The 23,449-nt window shown below is 44.5% G+C and overlaps 2 protein-coding genes across 8 annotated transcripts in view; both read right to left on the reverse strand.

The window, feature by feature from the left end:
• Window positions 1-6,134, reverse strand: part of LOC142784951 (uncharacterized) — a 166,749-nt gene extending 160,615 nt beyond the window's left edge. The window contains exon 1 of the mRNA XM_075883345.1: window positions 5,715-6,134. The gene's annotated coding sequence lies outside the window, so the exon portion shown is untranslated. The remainder of the gene's footprint in view (window positions 1-5,714) is intronic.
• The window catches only part of Hel89B (histone acetyltransferase 1), a 913,881-nt gene extending 896,364 nt beyond the window's left edge, over window positions 1-17,517 (reverse strand). For 6 of the 7 annotated variants that reach the window (XR_012888773.1, XR_012888774.1, XM_037419311.2 and 3 more), the window contains exon 1: window positions 16,958-17,517. Coding sequence is in view for 5 of the 7 variants with exons in the window: in XM_037419311.2 (XP_037275208.2) it covers window positions 16,958-16,968 (11 nt within the window). In the remaining 2 variants the exon portion in view is untranslated. The remainder of the gene's footprint in view (window positions 1-16,957) is intronic. The other variant, XM_075883341.1, reaches the window with a different exon arrangement.
• Window positions 17,518-23,449: the final 5,932 nt, after the last annotated feature.

A 23,449-nucleotide genomic window follows, 5' to 3' on the forward strand; every position in this document is an offset into this window, starting at 1 on the left:
GAAGAATGCCGACATCCATGTCATAGCTTTTGTTGCCTACACTTCATGTAATATAGTATTTCTGTAGTCGTGCATTTATCACTTTTCAATGTATGTGTATCTTTTGTGTATTTTGGTTGCCCTCTTGCGATAGACCGGCAGTATGTAATTGAGCTAACCAGGAAGCTAGCAACAGACTGAGTTGTTTATGAATTCGTCCTTGCGCTGTTATTTGCTAGCTTCCTGGCTAGCTCAATTGGTAGAGAGACCACCTCGAAGAGGCATAGGTCCCAGTTTTGAACCCCAGACCACGACGAATATTTTGGCAACTAAGAGGTTTTTTTACGGAGAAATTTACTGATTTCCTTGTGGCTTCGTGCTACAAATGGGAGATCGTCTTCTTTCCCTTTACTAACCCTTCCACCACCTTGCAGGTTTCCGCTGAACTCAACTGTAAGAGATAGTTTGATAAGAACGTAAGTCAATCTTACTGACTATCATCGTCAATCAAGCCTCAGAATCTCTACGAGCGAGTGAAAGGGCCCTCAAACTTTCTTTTCAACGTCGCGCAATGGATAAAACCTGGGCGACAGATGCCACCGATAGTGACCATAGGTAGGCAAAACAAATGGAGCTCACCCAGACTCTCTCAGTAAATTAATTTTTTGCTCAAGACGCACTCGGACTAAGACTTGCGAAATTTATCTCTAATGAAACTCAGTCCGACCCCGATTCAACAATTTTTTTGTCATTTCGACTCACTAAACATTTTCTGAAGCATACTCACTCGGATTCAGACTCCGGAATATTTTCGTACACCTAACTGACTCGAACTCAGACTCGCCTAAATTTTCCTCAGGTGGACTCACTCAGATTCAAACTCACTAAATTATAAGTTAGCCCGACTCACTTGGACTCAGACTCTCGAAAATATTGCTTCCCGAGGCTCACATAACCTCAGAGTTGCAAAAATATAATGAAAATATAACTCAGCCATACTCACACTCAACAAAATATTTGTCAATCGGACTCACTCAGACTCCGGCTCACCAAAATTTTCCTGACACGAACTCACTCGGACTTGCAGACTGACCAAACCTTTCCTCAACCAGCCATGCACGAATTAAATCTTAGCAATATTTGATTCGGCTTGGCTCATACAATGCATGTCGAAGGAGCGGGATGAAAATCATGTGTAGAATAACACATCTAGAGTGTATAAAGTGCCAGGCAACCTTGAAAAGTATATACATCTATCAACATACAAAAATAACAATGTATATAGTTAACAGAAACATCATTAAACATAATTTCCACAATACTGAGATTGTTTTTTTATTTCTTTTAAGATAAGATTAGGTTCAAGGACTTCAAGGGAAATCAGGTTTTTAATTTGTGTTACCCTTGGCCTGCGCTATGGCACATGCACCATTTGCTTTCAGCGGGTGAGGACGTGCATGTGCTTTTGGAATAACTAATTCCATGAAGTCCTTTTTTTCTACTCTTTGCTGTTCGAAGGCTTTATCACGGTACTTCTCATACAAAGATAACCTAACATGTGAACTTACGGAAGCCTTCCATATAAATAGTTGTACAAACAAATGTATTAGTCAACGGCAATTGGGGCAAGGTTCCTTTTGGCGTTGCATAAGTTTGTTGCCAGACTTTGGGGTGGTTGTTGCCAGACTGCCGCTAAATTTGGCTGAAAATTTTTCTCCTGTAGTTGTGGCTTCTCCGTAAGAGTTTGGTGCTATCCGCGGTGCATTTCGCGAGTCCAGGCGTACATAGCTGTAGCATATCCGACATACCCTAATTAACCAGCCTTGGAACGCTTATTCATCACATGTATATACGAGTCCGAACGATATGTCTTGTGCTGACACAGCTAGGCGAAGCGTAGCGTCCCCCGTCGTAGCGCGCGGTCGACGCGACACGATCAGCTGAGAGGAAAAAAAAGAAAAGTAAGGGGGAGGGGGGCAGCGCATCACCTCCTGCGACTCTATTCAGTTTTCCCCGTCATCCCTAATACGGAGACGCGATATCTTAATCGCACATCTGCGCACACAGCAAGAGAACGCGCCTCGGCCTCTGTAATGGACGGTTCAATCCGTTGATTAAAACGGCCTCTAAATTGCGCAGCAGCGCCGCGCTCGACTTCTGCTAGGCGCGGTTCATTCCTTTAATTAAAACGGCCTCTTAATTGCGCAGCAGCGCCGCGCTCGACTTCTGCTAGGCGCGGTTCATTCCGTAAATAAAACGAATTCTCTAATGCATGGTTCATTCCATTAATTAAAACGGAATTAAAACGGCCTCTTAATTACATGGCAGCGCCGCGCTCGACTTCTGCTAGGCTCGGTCCATTCCGTTAATTAAAAGGGCCAGCGTCGCTCATGCACTCGCAAAATGCACTGTGGATAGCACCAAACTCTTACGGAGAAGCCACAATTAAAGAAGAAAAAATGTTAGCCAAATTTAGCGGCAGTCTGGCAACAACCACCCTTCCAGTCTGGCAACCACTTATGCAACGCCAAAAGGAACCTTGCCTTAGTCAACCTTTGGTGGCTCTAACAGATAGGAAGTACAGTTTTTTAAACTCTGTTTAGACATATCTTTTCATGTTTACCAGTCACATGACTTACACATGCGCTGTGCTGGTACCCAGGTACTATGTTTTTGTTCCTTTCAAAAATAAATTAGCCGAGAGTTAGTGCTCGTCTGTCTCTTCCTTGTGCTGTTTTTTGTGTGCGCCAGAAAAGTTATAATAGGGAGTCAAACTCTTGACCTCTCAGTCAGCAAGAACAGGTGCCGGGCATGCTATCCAATGCACGATACATTGGACGTTTCAGCAACGAGTCTCTTATATACCACACTTTGCTCTCACATGGATCTTGATCAGCATGGTGCTGTCGGCATCTTGGAGACGTGAAGTAATGCATCATAACACTAACTTCTGTGATTAGCTCCTGCAATGTATCATTGCTACACATCCATCCTATTCAGCGCTCTTCCAAAAGGAAATGTGCAATTTGTCAATACCTTAAACGAAAATTATGATGATTTATGGCGTAGTAGATACAATGCATGTGTACTGTTGCTAGTCTCCCTAAGAGTTCTTAAAGGCCACCGTTGCAGTTCTCACTGTAACTGTGCTGCACTAGGCGTGCAGGCCTGGCGGTTTTCGTTGCATTAATTATGTAATACAGCTCATTGGTAATATTGTGCTTCATTGTCATAAGTTTTAACATTCCATTTCATTCCATTCTCATAAGTACTAAACGCCCAAAAACCTTTGGGTGCTCGTTCACAAGTGTTTTAACTGCGCACCGAAACAATGGGAGTTTCTGAATGAGTAGAAAAAGGAGGGCTTGGCAGTTACATGGGCTGTCAAGCTGTTTGACAAGTATGTCAGGGGCTTACTTTTCACCACAAAAACCAATCACTTACTGCTGACGTCCTTGCTTGATTCCATGGACGTCAATGCTTTACCACCAAGGATCCAAAGGCTTTGACCGAAATTCACGAGGTACCAGTACGACGTATTGTTCCTTCTGGGAAAGCTGCTGCCAACAGTTGATACTCTCTCGAGAGACCCCGTCGCATCAGCGTCCCCAGCAGAAGAAAACCAAGTGGAGTTGCACGACAACGAGGTCGTCAGCAACATTAAGGCATGCACCCCAGTTAGCCCTAAAGCGTCTGTCAGCACCATTTGAAGAATGGTGAGTGCATTGCTCTCGTGAAGTGCTGCCGGCATGGTTGGCCTCAAAAAAACAATGTTCCATGGACTGCTTCTTAAAGGGCCCCTCACCAGGCCGCATAACAAATTTTTGTTAGACGGTGGCAGATGTGTGCCCAGGGTGTCTACCAATTTGCTTTTTCAATATTCCCTGACATTTGAAAATTGCTTTTCGACATTTCGAAACAGACCTACGAGTGATAAAAAAATCAGGCAATCCTTTAGAGTAAGTGAATAAATGTAATGCACGTGCTCAGAATGTTCCGAGCGCCTGCGGTAAATATGAAAGAATATGTAAGTATGGCCAAAATGATACGTCCGAGCCAGAGAGTCAGTAAGATGGCTGTTTGGGAGAGTGCAAACATATGAGCTAAGGTTAACTTCAGCTGAGAGTTTGAAGAATACCACGATGGTCCTAAAACGCTGCCAAAACTGCTAAGAAATGAAGAAGTGGCACCATCTCGTGGCATCTGTGTAAAAGGAGGATGCCTGAGCCCGGCCGGTTCTGCCACTGGAGTATATTCTAGTTCACTATAATGGTTAGAACCCAGGCTACTTAGGATATGGATTGGATCAACCTGTATTTACCAACTTTACTATTTAGGATGTGGATTGGATTGGATCTGATTAACTTAGATTGCTGTATTTACTATTGATTTGCCTTCCCTTCTAAATTGTACACCTCAAAAATATACTTTTCAGTAAAATAATAATAATAACTATATACTACTTGTGTATTCTGTGCACTTTGCATTGACAATGTCTAACAACATCGCAAGAACAGAGCCGCACTGCATATCATTCTTTTTTCTTTTTCTACGATGAGCACATGCATGTTGATGTTTTATTTCTCTGGGCTCTGACGCTTAGAGTTCGAAAAAGTCCTCAGATGCCTGCAATGAAAGCGAGGGGTAGGGTTTAAAGCAATAACGTTCAAATGTGTGCTGCCAAGAAGGAATCTGTCTGGTCACAACAGCTCCCTCGACTCCACAGATTCATCACACATGCGGGTAGGTTACCTTCATTTGTATACTCTTCTATGGACATAATGCTAAAAATTAGTCACAAATTTATTAATGCCATCTCAAGAACTCAAAAGAGAAATTTAGATGAAGTCACCCAACTCTACCCTTGAAATGCGAGCTACCAGCAATAAGTGCATAGCTGAGGACATTTGATGTTGAATCACAATAAAAATAATGATAGCAGATATGTGGGGTTTAACGTCCCAAAACCACTATATGATTATGAGAGACGCCGTAGTGGAGGGCTCCGGAAATTTTGACCACCTGGAGTTCTTTAACGTACGCCCAAATCTGAGCACATGGACCTACAGCATTTCCACCTCCATCAAAAATGCAACCACAGCAGCCAGGATTCGATCCCGCTACCTGAGGTCAGCAGCCTTAGCCACTAGACCACCGCGGCGGTACAAGAATAATGAAAGTAGTAGTAGTAGTAGTAGTAGTAGTAGTAGTTGTAGTAGTAGTAGTAGTAGTAGTAGTAGTAGTAGTAGTAGTAGTAGTAGTAGTAATAATAATAATAATAATAATAATAATAATAATAAATGGCATCACATATCCCAGTAAGCCTCTGCTAATGATAGTTCTATCCAAACTAGAAGGCCTTCAAACTGAGCCAAAAGAATGGTCAAGACAAACATGCACAAATTTAGCAACGTGTGTAATGATGTTGGTTGGAAAGTCAGATATGCTGTGCGATATGTTGTAAAAGACTATGTCTACTTAGGGCAGGTGATAACAGTGGAGCCGAACCACGAGATTGAAGTAACTAGAAGAATAGGAATGGGGTGGAGCACATTTGACAAGCACTCTCAAATTATGACAGGTAGATTGCCACTATCCCTCAAGAGGAAGGTATATAACAGCTGTATCTTGCCAGTACTTAGCTACGGAGCAGAAACCTGGAGACTTACAAAGAGGGTTCAGCTTAAATTGAGGACGACGCAGCGAGCGATGGAAATAAAAATGGTAGGTGTAACCTTAAGAGACAAGAAGAGAGCAGAGTGGATTAGGGGACAAACGGGGGTTAAGGATATCATAGTTGAAATAAAGAAGAGAAAATGGACATGGGCCGGGCATGTAGCGCGTAGACAGGATAACCGCTGGTCATTAAGGGTCAACTAACTGGATTCCCAGACAAGACAAGCGGGTTAGGAGGAGACAGAAGGTTAGGCGGGCAGATGATATTAAGAAGTTTGCGGGTATAAATTGGCAGCAGCAAGCACAAAACCGAGTTAACTGGCGAAACATGGGAGAGGCCTTTGTCCTGCTGTGGACGTAGTCAGGATGATGCTGATGATGTTAAAGCAACACACATCAAAATAGTGAATGCACCTACATGGAAGCTAAGGAACGTTTTAGACAATGTGAAGGACAAGTTGCCGAGCAAAAATTTCCGCGTTTTTTTTTTTTTTTTTTTTTTGCTTTAGGCTGCTAAAATTGTGACAACCAGTACATCAATGAGACCACTGATTTCAAGAAAAAAAGTTAAACAACACGAATATGACATCAGGAAACAATGCGTGGCCTCATATACCTCCGCTGAACACGTGGAATCTACAGGCCACCAAAACTGACTGGTCAAGCGCGTGCATTCTGGCCAAAGAAAAGCTTGCATCTGCCTGCACCTAGAATACCAGCACATACACACAACTGCACAGGAGTGATGGGACACTTATAAAAATATAGTCCTGGTGCTGAAGTCACGTACTTAGGCGTACTTAAATACCCTGTGCCTTTCTTATGGCTATTATTGATAACAAGGCTCCCATAGCGGGTGTCGAAACATCAGTAAACTTGGTATTTTTTTGGTAGGCGTATCCTTTCTAGTCCACACTAAGAAGCAACAGTTACACACTGCTTTTTTTATTTTTTCACGCGTCTTCTTGCTTTTCACTGTAGTTGTAGCCAAAGGAGTGGCTTTTTAGGCTTTGGTCAATGGTGATGTTTATTTTTGTGTCGATCCCACAGACTGCCATATAGTTTCCATGACAAGGCCAGATTTTCCAGAAATTCCCGAACTTTTCAGGAAGGGTACGAATTCTCCGACTTTTTCAGGTTTTCCAGATTGGTAGACACCCTTATTTCCGATGAAGTGCATTATACCACAAGAATTTTTTTGATCAGTTCATTACAAGCTGAGAAAACCATCATTTTGAAGCGACACGAAAGCACAATGTGAGAAGGCGAGCTCAAATTGATAGCCACACAGCCCACATAGTCTTAGCAAGCGATATATCTTTCTGGAATCCGAGCGAAAGGGACACATGATGGGCAGCACGTCAGGGCACGTGTGCATTACGGGCCCACAAGAATTTTTTTGATCAGTTCATTAGAAGCTGAGAAAACCATCATTCTGAAGCGACACGAAAGCACAATGTGAGAAGGCGAGCTCAAATTGATAGCCACACAGCCCACATAGTCTTAGCAAGCGATATCTCTTTCTGGAATCCGAGCGAAAGGGACACGTAATGGGCAGCACGTCAGGGCACGTGTGCATTACGAGCCCAAGCAAACACAGCTCCATAACACGCGTGCGGTCATGTTTTGCTGACCAGCGTTATTTTGTGTTATACTGCCTCGCCCATCATCCGGCTTGCTACCTAATACCGTGATGACAACTATACATTTCATTGGCACAAGAGAAGCGGTATGGTGAGCCAGTACCACATTAACGTTTACTTAGATGCAAAAGAATAAATAGGCATAATGATTGCTGAAATGCGCAAGAAGATTACTTTTGTTTCCAGGACTGGCGTCTGCTCGATGCATTACCCGTGGAGAAACAAACACATGTAAAACAGAAGCACACAAGCCCCGCATATCGATGCAATTCACTGGAACAAAATGAAAGAGACGCACACATTCTCTTTGTGTCTCATTGATCTATTCAAGCAACTAATTGCACACGCTACACATGACGTGTCAAATAATTTTCACCACGTCACAGGCTACTGTTGGCAACATCAAAGCACATTCTACGTAGGGCAATTCCATACCTACGTCCTCCCCTCAATCTTTAGGCACGAGCACATGAGAAGGGCAAGGGGCATTCAATTTGAAATTAGACTCATTTCTGCGACGCTTGGCATCGCGAATTTTGGCAGATGTGATCGTGAACGCCCAGTGTATGCATTACGCTGGTCAGCTCCAAATTGTCAATCCTGGTGAAGGGCCTTTAAAAGAGGGCATGTGACGATTACAGAGGCTCTGCAGAGAGACATTGGATTCACTTTACACGAGGGTCATCAGGATGTGAACTGATGCAAAGCACGTAAGTGTGATGCTGTTTGGTGGCCTCATATAGGCAAACATATCGTGCCTATGGTGAAATCATGTGAACAATAAGTAACTACCAAGGCCAAGCCTCTGCTGCCAACACCTTCAATGGATACCCATGGCAACAAGTTTCAGATTTGTTCCACATGGAGGGACCAAACTTTCTGCTGCCAGAACTTATCAAACTATGCAACACTTTCAGCTATGCGGGGATATCAGCTATCGAAAGTGTCATGGTTTGCTTGATTATGGTAGTGGCACTGGCAGACGAAGAAAGTGCTTAACAGCTCAAACGACAGGAGGCGATAGAAGAGACGAGAACAGAGCGCTGAGCAGAAGACTGTAGGAAGTCTTCTCCTGTCATTTCCCCTGTTAAGCACTTTCTTCGTCTACCATGCAGCACCCACCAGCCCAATCAAGCACCTTGTTGTAGTGGCACTATTGTAGTGACATTATTGTCGGCCGACCGACAAGTACGCAGCAGCCGCTAGCCGAACAGGAACTCCATTTTTATGTACACAAGCACCACGATAGAATGGATGGATTGATTGATGTGGCTGTACCTTTTAGATCGGGGGGTGGCTAACGCCACAAAGCCTTAATACTTATTGAACCAAAAACTTGATTTATCTTTTTTTTTTTCCTTTAAATAGTGAGGTTGAGGAATGGTACTTTGCAGTGAAGGGTTGAATTTTCACTCGTGAGTTGACTATAGCCACAAATCAGATAACCTCCTTCTAGTTAATTCTACCCGTTTAAAGTCAATTTTGCCCTCCCTGTAGCTAAACCCCAAGGCTTTGAAAAACTCTGCGCATTCATCCTGAATTAAAGGGTGAAGCCCTTCACAGAACATTATCAAATGTTCGGCAGCTTCCTCTTCCTCCTCACACGCACTGCATACCGTGTCTACACCTTCGCATTTGGCCCGATATGTCTTGGTTCGCAATACTCCCATCCTCGCCTCAAACAGTAGAGAACTACCCCTAGTATTATCACCATAGATCCTTTCCTTGGCGATTTCCTGCTTAAAAGTTCAATAGATCTCTAGTGCGGACTTCTTAATCATGCCGATTCTCCACATGTCAGTCTCCGTTTCCTTCACCTTCTTATTAAACGATGATTGTTTTTGGCTTCGCCCCCTGCTGTTTTCTAAGTATTTACTCATCAATTTTCTGGATCGTTTCCTCCATTTTATAAACATTCTTCATGTACAAGTGGCTGAAAACCTCCCTAGACCAACGCTCCTCCCCCATTTCTCTCAATCGCATCTCAAAATTTATCTTGCTGCTCGCTCCCCTGCCCTCAAATGATGACCATCCCATATCACCTTGTACTCCCTGATTTGGTGTATTCCCGTGAACTCCTAAGGCAGGCCTACCTATTCCACGTTGCTTAATTTCTGATCTTGCTTGAACTTCTGATCTCATGCACAAGACCACATTGTTGAACGTCAGACCAGGAACCATTACCTTTTTACATATTCCTCACACAATCTCATATCTATTGTAATTCCACAGTGCCCTATTTTTCATCACTGCTGCATTCCTGTTACTTTTAGTCGTCACGTATATTTCGTGTTCCCTTAGGTACTCGGCCCCATTGCTTATCCCTACGCCCAGATATTTGTATTTATCTGTTATCTCTAGCGTAACCTCCTGTATTCTAGGCTCACTACCTTCATTATCATTAAAAATCATGACTGCTGATTTTTTCTTACTGAATCTGAAATCTAACCTATCTCCCTCATTATCGCAGATCTTCAATCTTTGCAAATCTTGCTTTTTGTCGGCCATTAGCACTATATCATCTGCTTAGATCAATTCTGGTAGTGCCTCTGCAATGAGTTTTCCTTGTTTGACGAAAGAGAGGTTGAAGCCAAGTCCACTTGCCCCTAATTTGGCCTCTAATCCTTATAGGTACATCATGAACAACAAGGGTGACAGAGGACAGCCCTGCCTAAGCGCCCGTTTTACCTCCGCGAGCTTGGATACCTGTTTTTCCCACTTTATAACTACCTTGCTACCTTTATAGATATCCTTTAAAAGATTAGCGACTCCATCTTCCACACCTAGTGTGTCCAGTATTCCCCACAATTCCTCTTAAACCACGCTACCCTACGCTTCCTTGATATCCAAAAATCATAGCCACAGAGGTCTGTGTTCCTTTTCTGCTATTTCGATGCACTGCGTCAGTGAGAACAGATTGTCTTCCAGCCTCCTGTGTTTCCGAAACCCATTCTGCAGTTCCCCAGCAACCCCTGATCCTCTATTCATGCCTGCAGTCTTTCCTTTATAGTCTGCATCGCCAGCCTGTAGACCACTGATGTCACTGTTATAGGACGGTGGTTGTTTATGTCAGCTTTGTCCCCTTTGCTTCATAGCTCATGCTCATCCTGCTCAGTTTCCCTCCATCGAGGACTTCACCATCGATTATTATTTTGCTCACTGCCTCTCTCAAAGTCTGCTTAGACTTCAGACCCAATGTCTATCAGCATGATTGGAAAGCCATCTGGGACCTGTTGATGTACTACTAGGAACCCTCTTCTCAGCCCTTTCCCAAGCTCGTTGTGAAAATGGAGCCATTATGCCACTTGATTCATCCTTATCTATTGTGGTGCATAAGGCACTTCTGTGTTGAAATTTTTCTGTCACCCTTGTTCTTATATATTCAATAGCTTCGTCCCCTTCTAGTCTAGCGCCTTGAGCTGTAGTTATAAACCTCTGCTCTAGGTTCATCCCATTTCTTAGGGAGTTTAGATGGTTCCAAAATTTCGCAGCTGCCTTTCTATCCTTTTTATGTACTTCTGCCAGCCACTGGGCTCCCTTTCTTCTAATCTTTTCATTGATCAGAAGGGATGCATCCCTTCTACAGCTTAGAAAGATTTCCCATTTTCTTTCCAACATCATCTGTCGGTTCACCCCGCTGCTTAGATGTCTGTGTTCCCTAGAGGCTTCCCGACGTTTTGCTATGGCTCTCTTAACTTCCTCATCCCACAAACTTTTGGGTTTGTGTCTTCTTTTTCGGGGTGACTTCACGTTCCTTAGCAAGCTCTAGCTCAAATAGCCTAATTAGATTCGTGTACGTCCACACTGTTTTATTATCCTCAGCGATTACTTTCTCAATTTGTTTAGTAGCTATTTCTATTTGCCTTTCTGAATACAACTTTTCCTGTAGTAGCTCATCTTGTCTCCTTCCCATTTTCACTGCTCTTTCAACACTTGGCTTGATACGTTTCTGATCACTACCCAGACTTCTGGAGCCACATTCATCTATGTGCATTCCCCTGGGCCTATCATACATCCTATGTGACATCAGTATGTAATCTATCGTCAACTGCAGCCTTCCTACCAACCATGTTCTTTGCCTTTCAAACTTCTCAGCTACTGTTGCAAATGATCTTTTGAAAGCAAAACTACTGAAGCAAATTAAAAATCAAGGAGGGCGATCTCAACCTTTAAACGTGTCAGTTCCCATGAAATGTGTTGCAGTTCCTTATCTGCATAACGTGTCGCATCGGCTGAAAAAAAATCCGTAAACGTGCTGGTGTCACTGTTGTATTTTCCGCCCCAGAAAAGCTTTCAAAGCTTTGTAAACTGGTGAATAATCCAGCTGCTATTAGAGGAAGATGCACTGTGAAACACAGAACGCACTTTGTACCTAGTGTTATTGGTGTCGTATATCTTATTCCACTATAGTGGAATAATTCCCTACATCTGTAATAACGCTAACCGAACGCTAGGATACTTACGCCGCAACTTTTCTCGCGCTCCGCTGTCCCTCAAAATTCTACTATACCGATCACTAATTCGCCCAAAGCTTGAGTACGCGTCCGCTATATGGGATCCCGTGCAGCAAAATTTAATCAACGCGTTAGAATCTGTTCAGAACCGCACAGCTCGGTTCATTTGTTCTAATTATTCCCGTACTGCTAGCATATCAGAAATGAAATCTAACCTTGACCTGCCCAATTTAACTGTCCGGAGGAAACTGGTGCGACTGCATTTTTTTAGTAAGATATTTTTTCACAATCCATCAATAAAGCGAGACCTCATTTCACAACCGTCATACCACTCATCGCGCATTGATCACCAGCATAAGGTTGCCATTCCGTTTTGCCGCACCAAATTCTTTTCAGCAGCCTTCTTACCGAAAACAGCCGTCGATTGGAACCACCTTCCCTCTTCCGTTGTAACAATAACAGACCCTTTGTTATTCAAGACTGCAATTTCTCAGCAATGTTTGTAACTATACGCAGTTTCCATTATCTATCTTTGTCTTGTATGTGCTTGAATTCTTACTTATACATTTTTAGTTGATTTATGTTGCCTTCGTGATTTGCGCATCTGACACTTGTTTCTTTTCTTTGTCTTTTTTTCTTGTGTGTTATCAAATGTTGTACCCACCCCCTCTGTTATGCCCTACGGGCCCTGAGGGTATTCTAATAAATAAATAAATAAATAGTGCGGAATGGTATACATAGGGCAAGCCGGAAGGTGCCTCAATGACCGTTTAAGAGAGCACAATAATAATGTGCACAATGTAGTTCAAGGACACCTCGGAATCCACTGTGGAGACTGCGACTGCATGCCAGTTTTTGAGCGTTGCGAAGTATTAAGCAAGCACAACTCGCAGGCCACATGTGAGATATTTGAAGCTTATCAAATAAATAGGTTTGAAGGTAGATGTGTAAGTTGCCCACCGGTTGCGTAGTTGCAAAAAGAGATTGCGTATCTCGATTTTTTTTAAGCTACATGTGTATTCGTTTTCAGCTAATTCAACAAGAAACAAGAGTTTTGCTGACATTGTATTACAGTGGTTGTTCCTGCACCCTTCTATGCATGCCCAATTTTCTCCTTTTTTTTCGCTTATATATGTTCCGATATTGAATCTTTGTTGAAAGTCAGCGCTCTTTTCTGTTCTTGTTTTTTTTTGCTTCCGTAGTTATGAAGTAACTACTTCTAGGTTGCACTGTTTCTACATTCAGTTATGTCCTACCAACTTGCCTAAGTTTCCACGCTTCAGGTCTTTTACAACTTCAAGTGCATTATTACCTATCTCGAAGCGCTGTTCTCTTCCGAGGTTATTGTACATTACTTTCGTTTTTTGCAGATTAATATTAAGACCTACTTTTCTGCTCTCCTTGTCTAACTCCGTAATCATGAGTTGCAGTTCGTCCCCTGAGTTACTCAGCAATGCAATGCCATCGGCGAAGTGCAGGTTACTAAGGTATTCTCCACTAACTCTTATCCCTAACTGTTCTCATTCTAGGCCTCTGAAAACCTCCTGTAAGCACGCGGTAAATAGCATTGGGGAGATTGTATCTCCCTGCCTTACACTCTTCTTGATTGGTATTCTGTTGCTTTCTTTATGAAGCACTATGGTAGCAGTTGATCCCCTGTAGATTTCTTCCAGAATGTTTATATATACTTCATCTACACCCTGATTCCGCAGTGTCTGCATGATGGCTGATATTTCTACAGAATCAAACGCCTTCTCGTAATCTATGAAGGCTATGTATAGTGGTTGACTATATTCTGAGCATTTCTGTATTACCTGATTGATAGATTGTGGTGAACAAGCTTTGTTCAAAACTATGGCTTTAGTCACGTAACTAACAGTCCTGGTTACCCTCAATTGAATGGTGCAGTGGAACGGGCTTTTTAGACTGTAAAAGATCCTTACCGCAAGAGCAATGACCGGTTCCTGCCGTATTATGACACACCTGGCGTCACCAGGTACAGTCCGTCCCAACATGGGACAATGGTTACGGACATGCATTCCCAGAGACCAGGGCAAGCTGTCACCAGACTTCCGCGACCAGACATAATCTTTCAAAAAGACACCACCACCAAGAAGAGGCAAACTCGGGACTTGGACCATCAGTATTTGGTGACAAAGCTCCGTGACCCCTCTTCAGGAGATGAAGTGCAGGTAACTGATGCCGAGAGCCCGGCTGAAGTTTATGGGGCCCAGCTTCCATGATTGTACATGGTGAAAACTCCCACTAGAGTTTACACAAAAACTGACAGCATCTCAAGCCTTTTTTCTTGGATCCCCGTGTGCCATCCCCAGTGTCCTTTCAGAGCCCAGGGTCAAGCCAGGAGGAACCTTCAAGTGGCCAGCACGGTACGAGTATCAGGCCAGACCCTGACAGTATACCCCACAAGGTTACCAGTAGGCGTGCAATCCCACCCAAAAGAGTGAACTTGTAGTAATTTAGAATTTGACTGAATTTGTAGATCAATGAAAGGGAGATGTAGTGTTGTATTTTGTCATGCAAATTCTAGGTGGTACCACTTACACTAACCCACTAAAAGAGGGCACCACTAAAGCATTAGAGATGTGTATATAGGTGTAATCAATTTCGGTATGGCCTGCTACAAGTGCTGCAAAAGTTCAGGTAGAGCCGCTGCAGTGCAAGCTCGGTGCAGATGATGCAGGTGCAATGTCATCGCGTTCTTTTTTTTTTTCTTCTCTCTATTTCATCGAGGGCGCTCATGCATAACCTGTACGTTGCTTCCCCTACGCCCGCATTCGGTCAAAAATGCATAAATTCACTCATCAGCTTTTCACGTATCTCGGCACTGCCGTCTACGTGTATCAAACCATTTTCATCAACAACAGGAAATCATTTCTTTTGCACACCATTTGCACCTACAACCTACGCCATGTTCAAACGAGCATAAGTGAAACATGTCAGCTTCTGAGCTGCACCGCAACATCACCCCTCCTGGCACGACGCTGCAATTGGGGACTGCGGTGCAGTGCACCCAATAATCGAGGATTGTGTTGTAATGCGCCATTAACCAGTGTAGGTGAATTAAGTAGCCCTTATGTACAGTATCATAAAACTCTGCCAGGCTCTTAGTTGCCAGTCCAGCCAAATGTTGCATCGTCCTTTGAGTACTCTCAACAATACTTTTTTTCGATCATAGATGCAGGTTGGGCCCGTCTTGGTTTGAAATTAGGGGCATTCATGCAAAAATTTATTGTGCCTATATTTAGAACAGATGCCAAAAATTCCCTTTGGTCAGCCCATTTTCAGCATCTAAAAGATACTTTTTAATGCTTAGAATATTGACACCTAAATAATTAGAGCAGCATCCATAATTACAGCAGCAGTGATAATACAGCTGCTATATCAATGACCGCAACCATATTACCTCTCCCATTCATTTTATCACATGATCTTCCAACCATGCCATTCATGTTATGGCGTGTCCTTTGTTACTCCTCTTTCCACCCAGCTACGTAATGACTAGCGAAAATTATTCTTGTTGTGCAGGCCCTGACGTTGTTCCAAATTGCATAATAATGCCGTTGGTGTACTTCTAAATCCACAAGCATGAAACTAGAGGAAATGCATGGCATGGGTAGCCCTGCTATTCCCATAGCAAATCGAATTCTTGTCCACTCCGGCTGTATGTTTTTTTTTTTTTGTTCTTTCCATTTCAGGAGAATTATAAGAAATCTTGGTTATTTCTGCAGCTTTTACTGTGTTGGACCTTGCACTGGTTTTGAGTCCTGTTAGCCTTGGCCACTGCCTCCTTTATCAAGATGCCTGATGAATGGCTTGTACTCCCAGCTGAGTCGGCTTGCCTTCAGTTCTGAGCAAGCATCGTGCGGTGGCACACGCGACCAACACTATCATTACGGAGTTCTTTACTTTGCGGCCCGTAGGCGCGCATCAGTCCAGAATTATTAGAGACCTGCGACTGTACACCACCATTTCGGAGGCCATGAAAAATGTCGATTTGTTGCATTGTTCGCCAGCGACCAACACTAATCAAAAAAGAAAGAGAAAAAGGGTGTGGCAGCTGTTTTTTTTTTTTTTTCTTATGTGGCAGGTATCTAGTCTAGGAAGCAATCCCTGTATTGACCACAGCGTGACCACGTGACAGTGGTTAGACAAGCCATGCCCCTAAATTGCTTAGCTTTGAAAAACTTATGTGAAAGTTTGTGAAGAGCTGTGTGAAACACAGCCCTTCTAGCGCTCTTAGCCAGGTGCAATTGAAACACCCAGCTTTAGATTACCTGGTATGCACGCTTTATAAGGAACAGTGACTGCAATGTTTGTGTAAGAATGGCAGATGTTGGTGTAAGACTAGGCTTGTTGGTTTAACATTTTGAAGCTTAAGGCGTGAGTACGAATACGTGTGTGTGTGCTTTCTTTTCGTCTGTGTTGTATTCATTCCTCAAACTTCAAATAACCATATTTTTGTTTGCACCATTTTTTTTTCTGCAAACAGAACAATCTCAGCACTGCTCAAATGTATGTCATGTTTGTACATCCAATATTATACATACTTCTCTCATGAATGAAAGCTCAATGCAAGAGTCAGCAATGCCTTTGGTTCCAAGTGTAATTTGGCTAGAGATTACAGTACCTCATGCCCCCCCCCCCCCCTAAAAAAAATTTGATGAGTTTTCTAATGTAATAGGTTTATAGAGTGCCAAGGAAACCTAGACTATAGGACGATCGTGTGAAAGAGCTGATGCTTGCTATCCAGACTTGCTATTGTCTCAACTTCCCCTCTCCACCTTCTAAATTCCGGCGTTCTTGCAACTACCTAAACAGCATAACGCTTGACAAATAACTCGCCACTGAAGCATGACGGAAGAACTATTTCATTCGCTAACTGCTGTTGACGATGCAAATCAGCGTACGTAGCATTTCCCGATGCATCACGCGTATTTTCTCATCGCACGCGATCACTGCTGGTGCGGGAAACGATCGAAGGATAAATAGGCGAAGCGGTGCAAACGAATCCCACCGCACAGTTCACCACACTTTACCTCATTAAATACTGGCGAGTATAACTGTACCGAAAATAACTGGTTTAGCATCGCCAAGACAATCAGCGTAGCTGCAGCCAAAAAACACCCGGCATTTTCGCTTGGCATCAACGCCATCATGATGTGCATATATCCGGTATTACGATACCTGCTCGTCATGATGCCTGTTGAAAACCGATGCAGAATGGAAGCGACTGTGTCGAATCATGCGCACAACTCGAGCGCGTCGGCGTTGAAGTCGTCCACTGGTGCGGTTCACGTGTTCCTTTGGTGTTGCTCTTGTTCGGTCGCCTTGGCACCCGCTCGGCCGGGTGTCAAAAAGCGATCGCCGCGCACGAAAACACTTCACGCCGCCATCGTTTCAAGGGTCACTAGAACGGAGCACTGCCACAAGAAGCCGAATTCCAGTGGTGCCTCTGTTCCAGACAAAACGCGTGCCTGCCTCGTGCAATTGGAGACCTGCTGTTCGCTTTCGTCGTCTACTTCGAGATGCGCGGATTTTGGGGCGTTCGGGTCACGTCCTCATGCCCTGAACGGGCCTAACCAACGTCCCACTGCGAGTGGACGATGTATGCGGTAAGTAAACACAGAGAAAACTCATCAGCCTGGTAATTAATCGGGGCTGATGTGGAAATAACCGATCTTATATTTATACTGAGAGCCATCTTGCTTCAAATGCCAGATATACCAGGAGAGGGCACTCCCATTGGTCCGTGCCAGGCGTAGCCTCAAAACAGGAGAACAAGAGACAGCCTTGTAGGTGGCGCTAAACATACTTCCAACAAAATAAAGTGATAGAGTAAACGTTTTCAAAAAAACAAACCAAACATCTGCCATGTAAATTACAAGCGTAAAATTTTATCCGATAATGCCTAGAGAGCAATATGACGCTAGTCAGAGTTACAGTGTACTAAAAGGGGCAGTAGAGTGAACGAGGCGACCGCGCCACATCTTGGCTGATTCTCCAGCAGGTGATAGTAGCGGCGGCGCTGCAGTCCCATGGTACTAAAAATCTCAGGAGCATCTGCGATGGGAGCGCGCGCGCCCGACCCTGCGAAAGCGTGTAATTGCTAGTTTTTAGCGCGTTTAAAGCGTTTCTGAACCTTTATAAGTGGACGCACCTGCTACGCGCCATAGTGGCAGAGTGAATATGCATGCACACCGAAATTGCGTCGATACATTTACTGTTTCAAAAGCCTGCACTCAGAAAAAAAAAAAACGCCAATCAAAGTTTGCACCGATCCGCCTAGCTTTTTACTCAATCAGCGCTTTGAGCTGCACGACATCATAAGTGGCTACTCGGAAACAACAAAGAGAGGAGAAGTATCTGCTGTGTTGGGGGCTGGCTGGTCCAGACGAAGCAGAAGAAGACGGCCGACGGAGACGTACGCGGCTGGCGGGGACGCCGACCAGCCCGAACACGCGGGTTGGCGCAAAGCGCCGAAGAGAAGAACAACCGCTCTCTACGGTTACCCAACACACCTGGTTTTATTTTACAGTCGCCTTGAAATCCGGGATGCTAGAGCGGCGCCCCCTGGCATCCTCACATGTCATTCCGAAACCAAAAACCCAGAACACAACAATCATCCCCTCCTCGAAAAAAAGTTCACCTATACACTGTTTATATTTATACATGATCGATACCAAAGTATATACAAGGTATGTACGTTAGAACACATGAAAATTCAGAGCACGGCACACCGAACTCACACACTATGAGTCCTGAAAATGCACTGAAAAAATGTATGCAACTCTGTACAATATAGATTTGGATGCATTGGACCTTTGTACAGAACAATAATGTTCACGAACAGTAATGAACAAGAGTTTTACATCCCGTAGTCTTCGAACCGACGCGGCTTCTGCCGCTTCCGCTTAGGGCGGGCCCTTTTGGGTGTAGAATCAGGTGTCTCTGCACCTTGGTCACTTGTGCTCTGATGTGACACATCAAGAGCAGTAGAAGATTGTGAATGCTCTGAACGAGCGTTAAAATTCGCGGTCTCATCAGAGCTCGCAGCATGAGCTTCGGAAGAATTTTGCGGACCGAAGTCTGGTTCAACGATCTCAGCCAAATATGAAGGTTCGAAGTGAACCGTAAGACTTCGTGTACTTGAACCCGCGACACAGACTGGTAACTCCTCCCTTCTTGAAGAAGAAATGCCTGTACATGGAGGCCACATGTAATAATCTGATGGATAGTTGAAAGGCGCGGACGGAACGTGATGGGGAAGACTTTTAGGTGTTGAAGGCGAATCCGTATGGAAAATAACAAGGCGCGAAGCATTCCAGATGTTACCATCACTTAAGCGAAACGAAGTGGGGCTAACCTGGCCCAAGACTTTGTAAGGACCCCGATACTTAAGGCGCTTGCCTGGCACACAAATCTTGACTAGATCGCCAGTGAGAACTTTGGACTGCTTTGCACCTCGACGCGTGTCGACATACTTTTTCATTGCTTGTTGATGGGAAAAAACTCTGGTACGGATTTGATCAGGAGAAGACACTGCTATGTTACGAGGCAAAGAGACTATGTCCAGAGCAACTCGCGGTTGCCTACCATGGAGAAGTTGAGCAGGAGACACTCCAGTGGTGCCTTGTGGTGTGAACCTGTACGAAGCTAAACATTTAGTCAAGACTTGCTTGAGGGGACGGTGCTCTAATTGGGCGATCTGGATATGTTCCTTCAGAACACGATTAAAGCGCTCGATTTGCCCATTTGATGGGGCATAGAAAACTGATGACCTCAAGTGCTGAATTCCTCGTTGGGAAAGAAAAGCCTCGAAATGTTGGGACTGAAACTGTGGACCATTGTCCGTAACTATGGCATCAGGAAAACCTTCCCGGCTGAAGATTGAAGACAGAAACTCAATGATGACCTCAGAAGTAACCGTATGTGTGAAACAAAGCTCTGGCCATTTGGAATGGTAGTCGATGAGAGAAACAATGAACCGGGCATTTTGCGGAACATTATGCAAAGGACCGATGATGTCCATGCCGAGTTTCTGCCAACGCCGATCAGGCCACTGGACTGGCTGCAATGGAGAAAATGCAGGTTTGGCAGACTTGTCAGCTGCCTGACATATATGGCAGTTGCAAACTGCATGCTCGACCTGCTTGTCTAAGGCTGGCCACCAGTACCTGTCTCGGAGATTCTCTTTGGTGCGGACAATGCCTGGATGGGCCTCATGGGCAAGCTGTATTAGCTTGTTACGGAAAAAAGCAGGGGGAATCACGCGGTCATCGCGGAAAAGCAAGTCCTCGACACAAGACAGTTCCTGTCAGACTGCGAAGTAAGGCAAGAATTCAGAAGCAAGAGCACCTTTGGAAGGCCATCCTTCACGTAAATTTTTGAAAACTTGAGACAAAGTGGAATCTGCAGCTGTAGCTGCCTGAAGCTCAGCTTTAGTAATGCAGGAAGTAACTAATGAAACAACTTTCTCATCCCGCTCTTCAGTAACCGGTATCTAAAGAGGAAGGCGCGACAGTGCATCACAACCACATTATTAGAACCCTTACAATATTGAACACTGAAATTATAATACATGAGTTTGTCACACCAACGGGAAATGCGAATGGGGCGGCGGCCTTCGGATCCTGCAGAAAGAAGAGCAACTAGTGCTTGGTGATCTGTACGTAATGTGAAGTGCCGGCCCCACAAGTAAACATGCCATTTCTTACAGGCAAAAAGACACGCGAGAGCTTCACGCTCTCCTACTGAATATCTGCGTTCAGCAGGGGTCAATGTACGAGATGCAAAAGCAATAGTGATCAGCTGATCATCTCTGAGTTGTTGAAACACTGCTCCCAGTCCAACATCGGACGCATCCGTCATGATGACGATGGGAAGCTTCTCATTGAAAATACTAACAGCTGGCTTTGAGGCCAGTATTGACTTAACTCGAATGAAGCTCTGCTCAGCTTCAGCTGACCAGCTAAAAGGCTGTGCTTGACGAAGTAGAGTACGCAGTGGTTCAACAACATCAGCATAGTGAGGGACAAACTTGGCATAATAACCAACAAGACCTAAAAAAGATTGCAAGGTTTTGGCATCAGTAGGCCGTGGGGCATTGACAATGGCCTGAACTTTAGATTCAACAGGTGTCAAACCGCGGGAACTGACATTATGTCCTAGAAATTGTTACTCATTCACAGAAAAAATGCCCTTGTTATTAAGTTTCATACCACATTCACTGATGCGGTTGAGAACAGTGTGCAAGTTAGCATCGTGCTCTTCGCGAGTACGTCCCCACACCAAAATGTCATCCAAGTAACAAAGGGCGCCATTACAACCCTTAAAAATAATTGACATCATTTTCTGAAACACTGCAGGGGCAGATGCAAGCCCGAAACACACGCGGTGAAACCGAAACAAGCCTTCGTGCGATACAAATGTGGTTAGGTCTCTACTGCACTCAGAAAGTTCAACTTGGTGATAAGCAGACGCGAGGTCCAGCTTGGAGAAACATACCGCTCCGGAGAGCTGATGAAGCAGTTCTTGAATGTGAGGAAGTGGAAACACGTCTACGACGATCGCCTTGTTCAGTTCTCGTAAGTCGACGCATAGTCGAAGGGATCCATCTTTTTTCTTGACGACGACCAGTGGAGAAACCCAGTCGGAAGCAGAGACAGGCTCGATGATTCCGCTGGCTTGAAGGCGAGACAGTTCCGCAGAGACTTGCTCACGGAGAAGAAGAGGAATGCGGCACAGCTTGGCACGCACAGGGCACACACCTGGTCGACGCATCACTTTATGCACAAAACCGCGCACACAACCCAGTTCACGGGTGAACATGTGGTGAAATTCAGAAGGCGCGTTGGCCGGAAGATGATCTTGGACGTCGACTTGAGCACACGTCATAGACGCACTGACGATGTTGATGGACGAAGCCCTGATGGCATCACGTCCCAAAAGCGAGCTGCCATTGGCAGTTACATAAAAAGTAATGAAAGCAGTGCCACTGCGATAGGAGACCTGAGCTGTAAAATGATCTAAATTATCAATCGTTTCCTTGGAATATGTTTGTAGAACGACGTGTGAAGGCAAAAGCCGAATGTTGGAAAAATGACTATGAAAGTCAGCGGAACTGATTAAAGAGACGGGCACCAGTGTCCACGAGAAATGACAAGGGCACATGGCCCACTGAAGCTACGATGCTGGGCTCGGACGTAGTGTGGAGGCCATCCACATTTAAAACGGTGACCGTATTGGTCTCGAAGTGCTCGAAGGAGTGGACGAAGAAACTGGTTCAGGAAGATTTGCTGGACGGGAATTGCATACGGACTGAAAATGTCCGATTTTTCCGCACGGAAGACAAGTGCGGTTTCTCGCGGGACACTGCGCGAAATTGGCTAAATGCCGAGCCGATCCGCAACGAAAGCAATGCGCGGTAGCGCTTGGAGAAGAAAATTGCGAACGCGAGTTAGGAGCTCGGTGCTGTTCCTGAAAACCAGAATTTGGCGGAATGGGGTCGCCATATTGCCGGCTTCCTCACCCCCGCGACGGGTGCGACTGTTCTCACAACAAATCCATGCAGGGCGGGGCGTTGCCGCGAGGACGTAGCCACCATTTCCTTTTTCCTCTCTCTCCCTCCCTCTCTGTTTAGCAGAGCGTTCGCTCAACACGACCTAGACTTGGTTCGCTGTGTGCTGTTCTGTGGCTGTACACTGTGCGCGGCGTCTTCCTGTTCTGTGGCGGCGTGCGCTGTCTTGTCATATTAAGCTGTTGAATATTAAGCTGTTGAGAGGTCCTTGGCTGTTGTCAACGGGAGGTATGCTGTGCGGACATCAAGAGACCTACATGTAAGAATGTCTCGATTGCTTCCTAATGTTTTGCTGTGCACGTAGATTTAGCATTGAAACACGTAGATGAAGGGACTCAACACGGCAGGACAGGCTTGTTTGCAGTTGCGGTTAGTGCAACACTAGACAATTGATTGGTTTTCGCCTTTTTGAAGGTCGGGTTATCATTGTTCTGGTTGCCGGTTCAGTTTCCCTGGCACCGATTCATTTCGGTTTGAGTGGAGTACCGGGTCCGGGACATGACCCGATCTTCAGAAATTTTAAGAAACGTTATTGGAAGTGAACTGTTTTAGTTTCGGGTTCCAGTCATGAATAGAACAGTGCATGCAAGCTAATCATGACTTTAAAAAAATTAAAGGTCTGCCATAGGGTCACATACCTTATCTATTCTGCTCCTGTGCTCTTTAGATAATTGCCTTGAATTCGAGGCAGAGCTGCGCTTGGGCGTTTATTTTGTTTCCATTTGTGCGTTTCAGAATTAACATTTATGTTATTTTCAACACCGAAAAAGCAATCGAGCACAACACGAGACACGAATTGTGGTTGGGTTATTCGTGACACATCCGTATGTGCCATCCCTGGTCCTGCTAAAAGTGTGAATTACACGTTAGAGCGAGGTAGGCCCGATGTTGAACTCATATGAGAAGCTGAAGCGTCAGCGTCGAGCTTTTTTGTAGTGTTGTATTAAAAACCCAAGGCCCAACCAAACTGTAACGTGTTGGTGCTGCTTGTAAGCTATAACTTAAATGCCATACGAAAAAAGTCTGGGTAATTAATAATAATAATGATAATTATATTTATTATTCTGGTTGAAGAAAGCCAGCCAGAATTTCTTGCCAGG

This window comes from Rhipicephalus microplus, unplaced genomic scaffold (genome assembly GCF_043290135.1).
Source record: "Rhipicephalus microplus isolate Deutch F79 unplaced genomic scaffold, USDA_Rmic scaffold_16, whole genome shotgun sequence".
NCBI classification, from domain to species: Eukaryota; Metazoa; Arthropoda; class Arachnida; order Ixodida; family Ixodidae; genus Rhipicephalus; species Rhipicephalus microplus.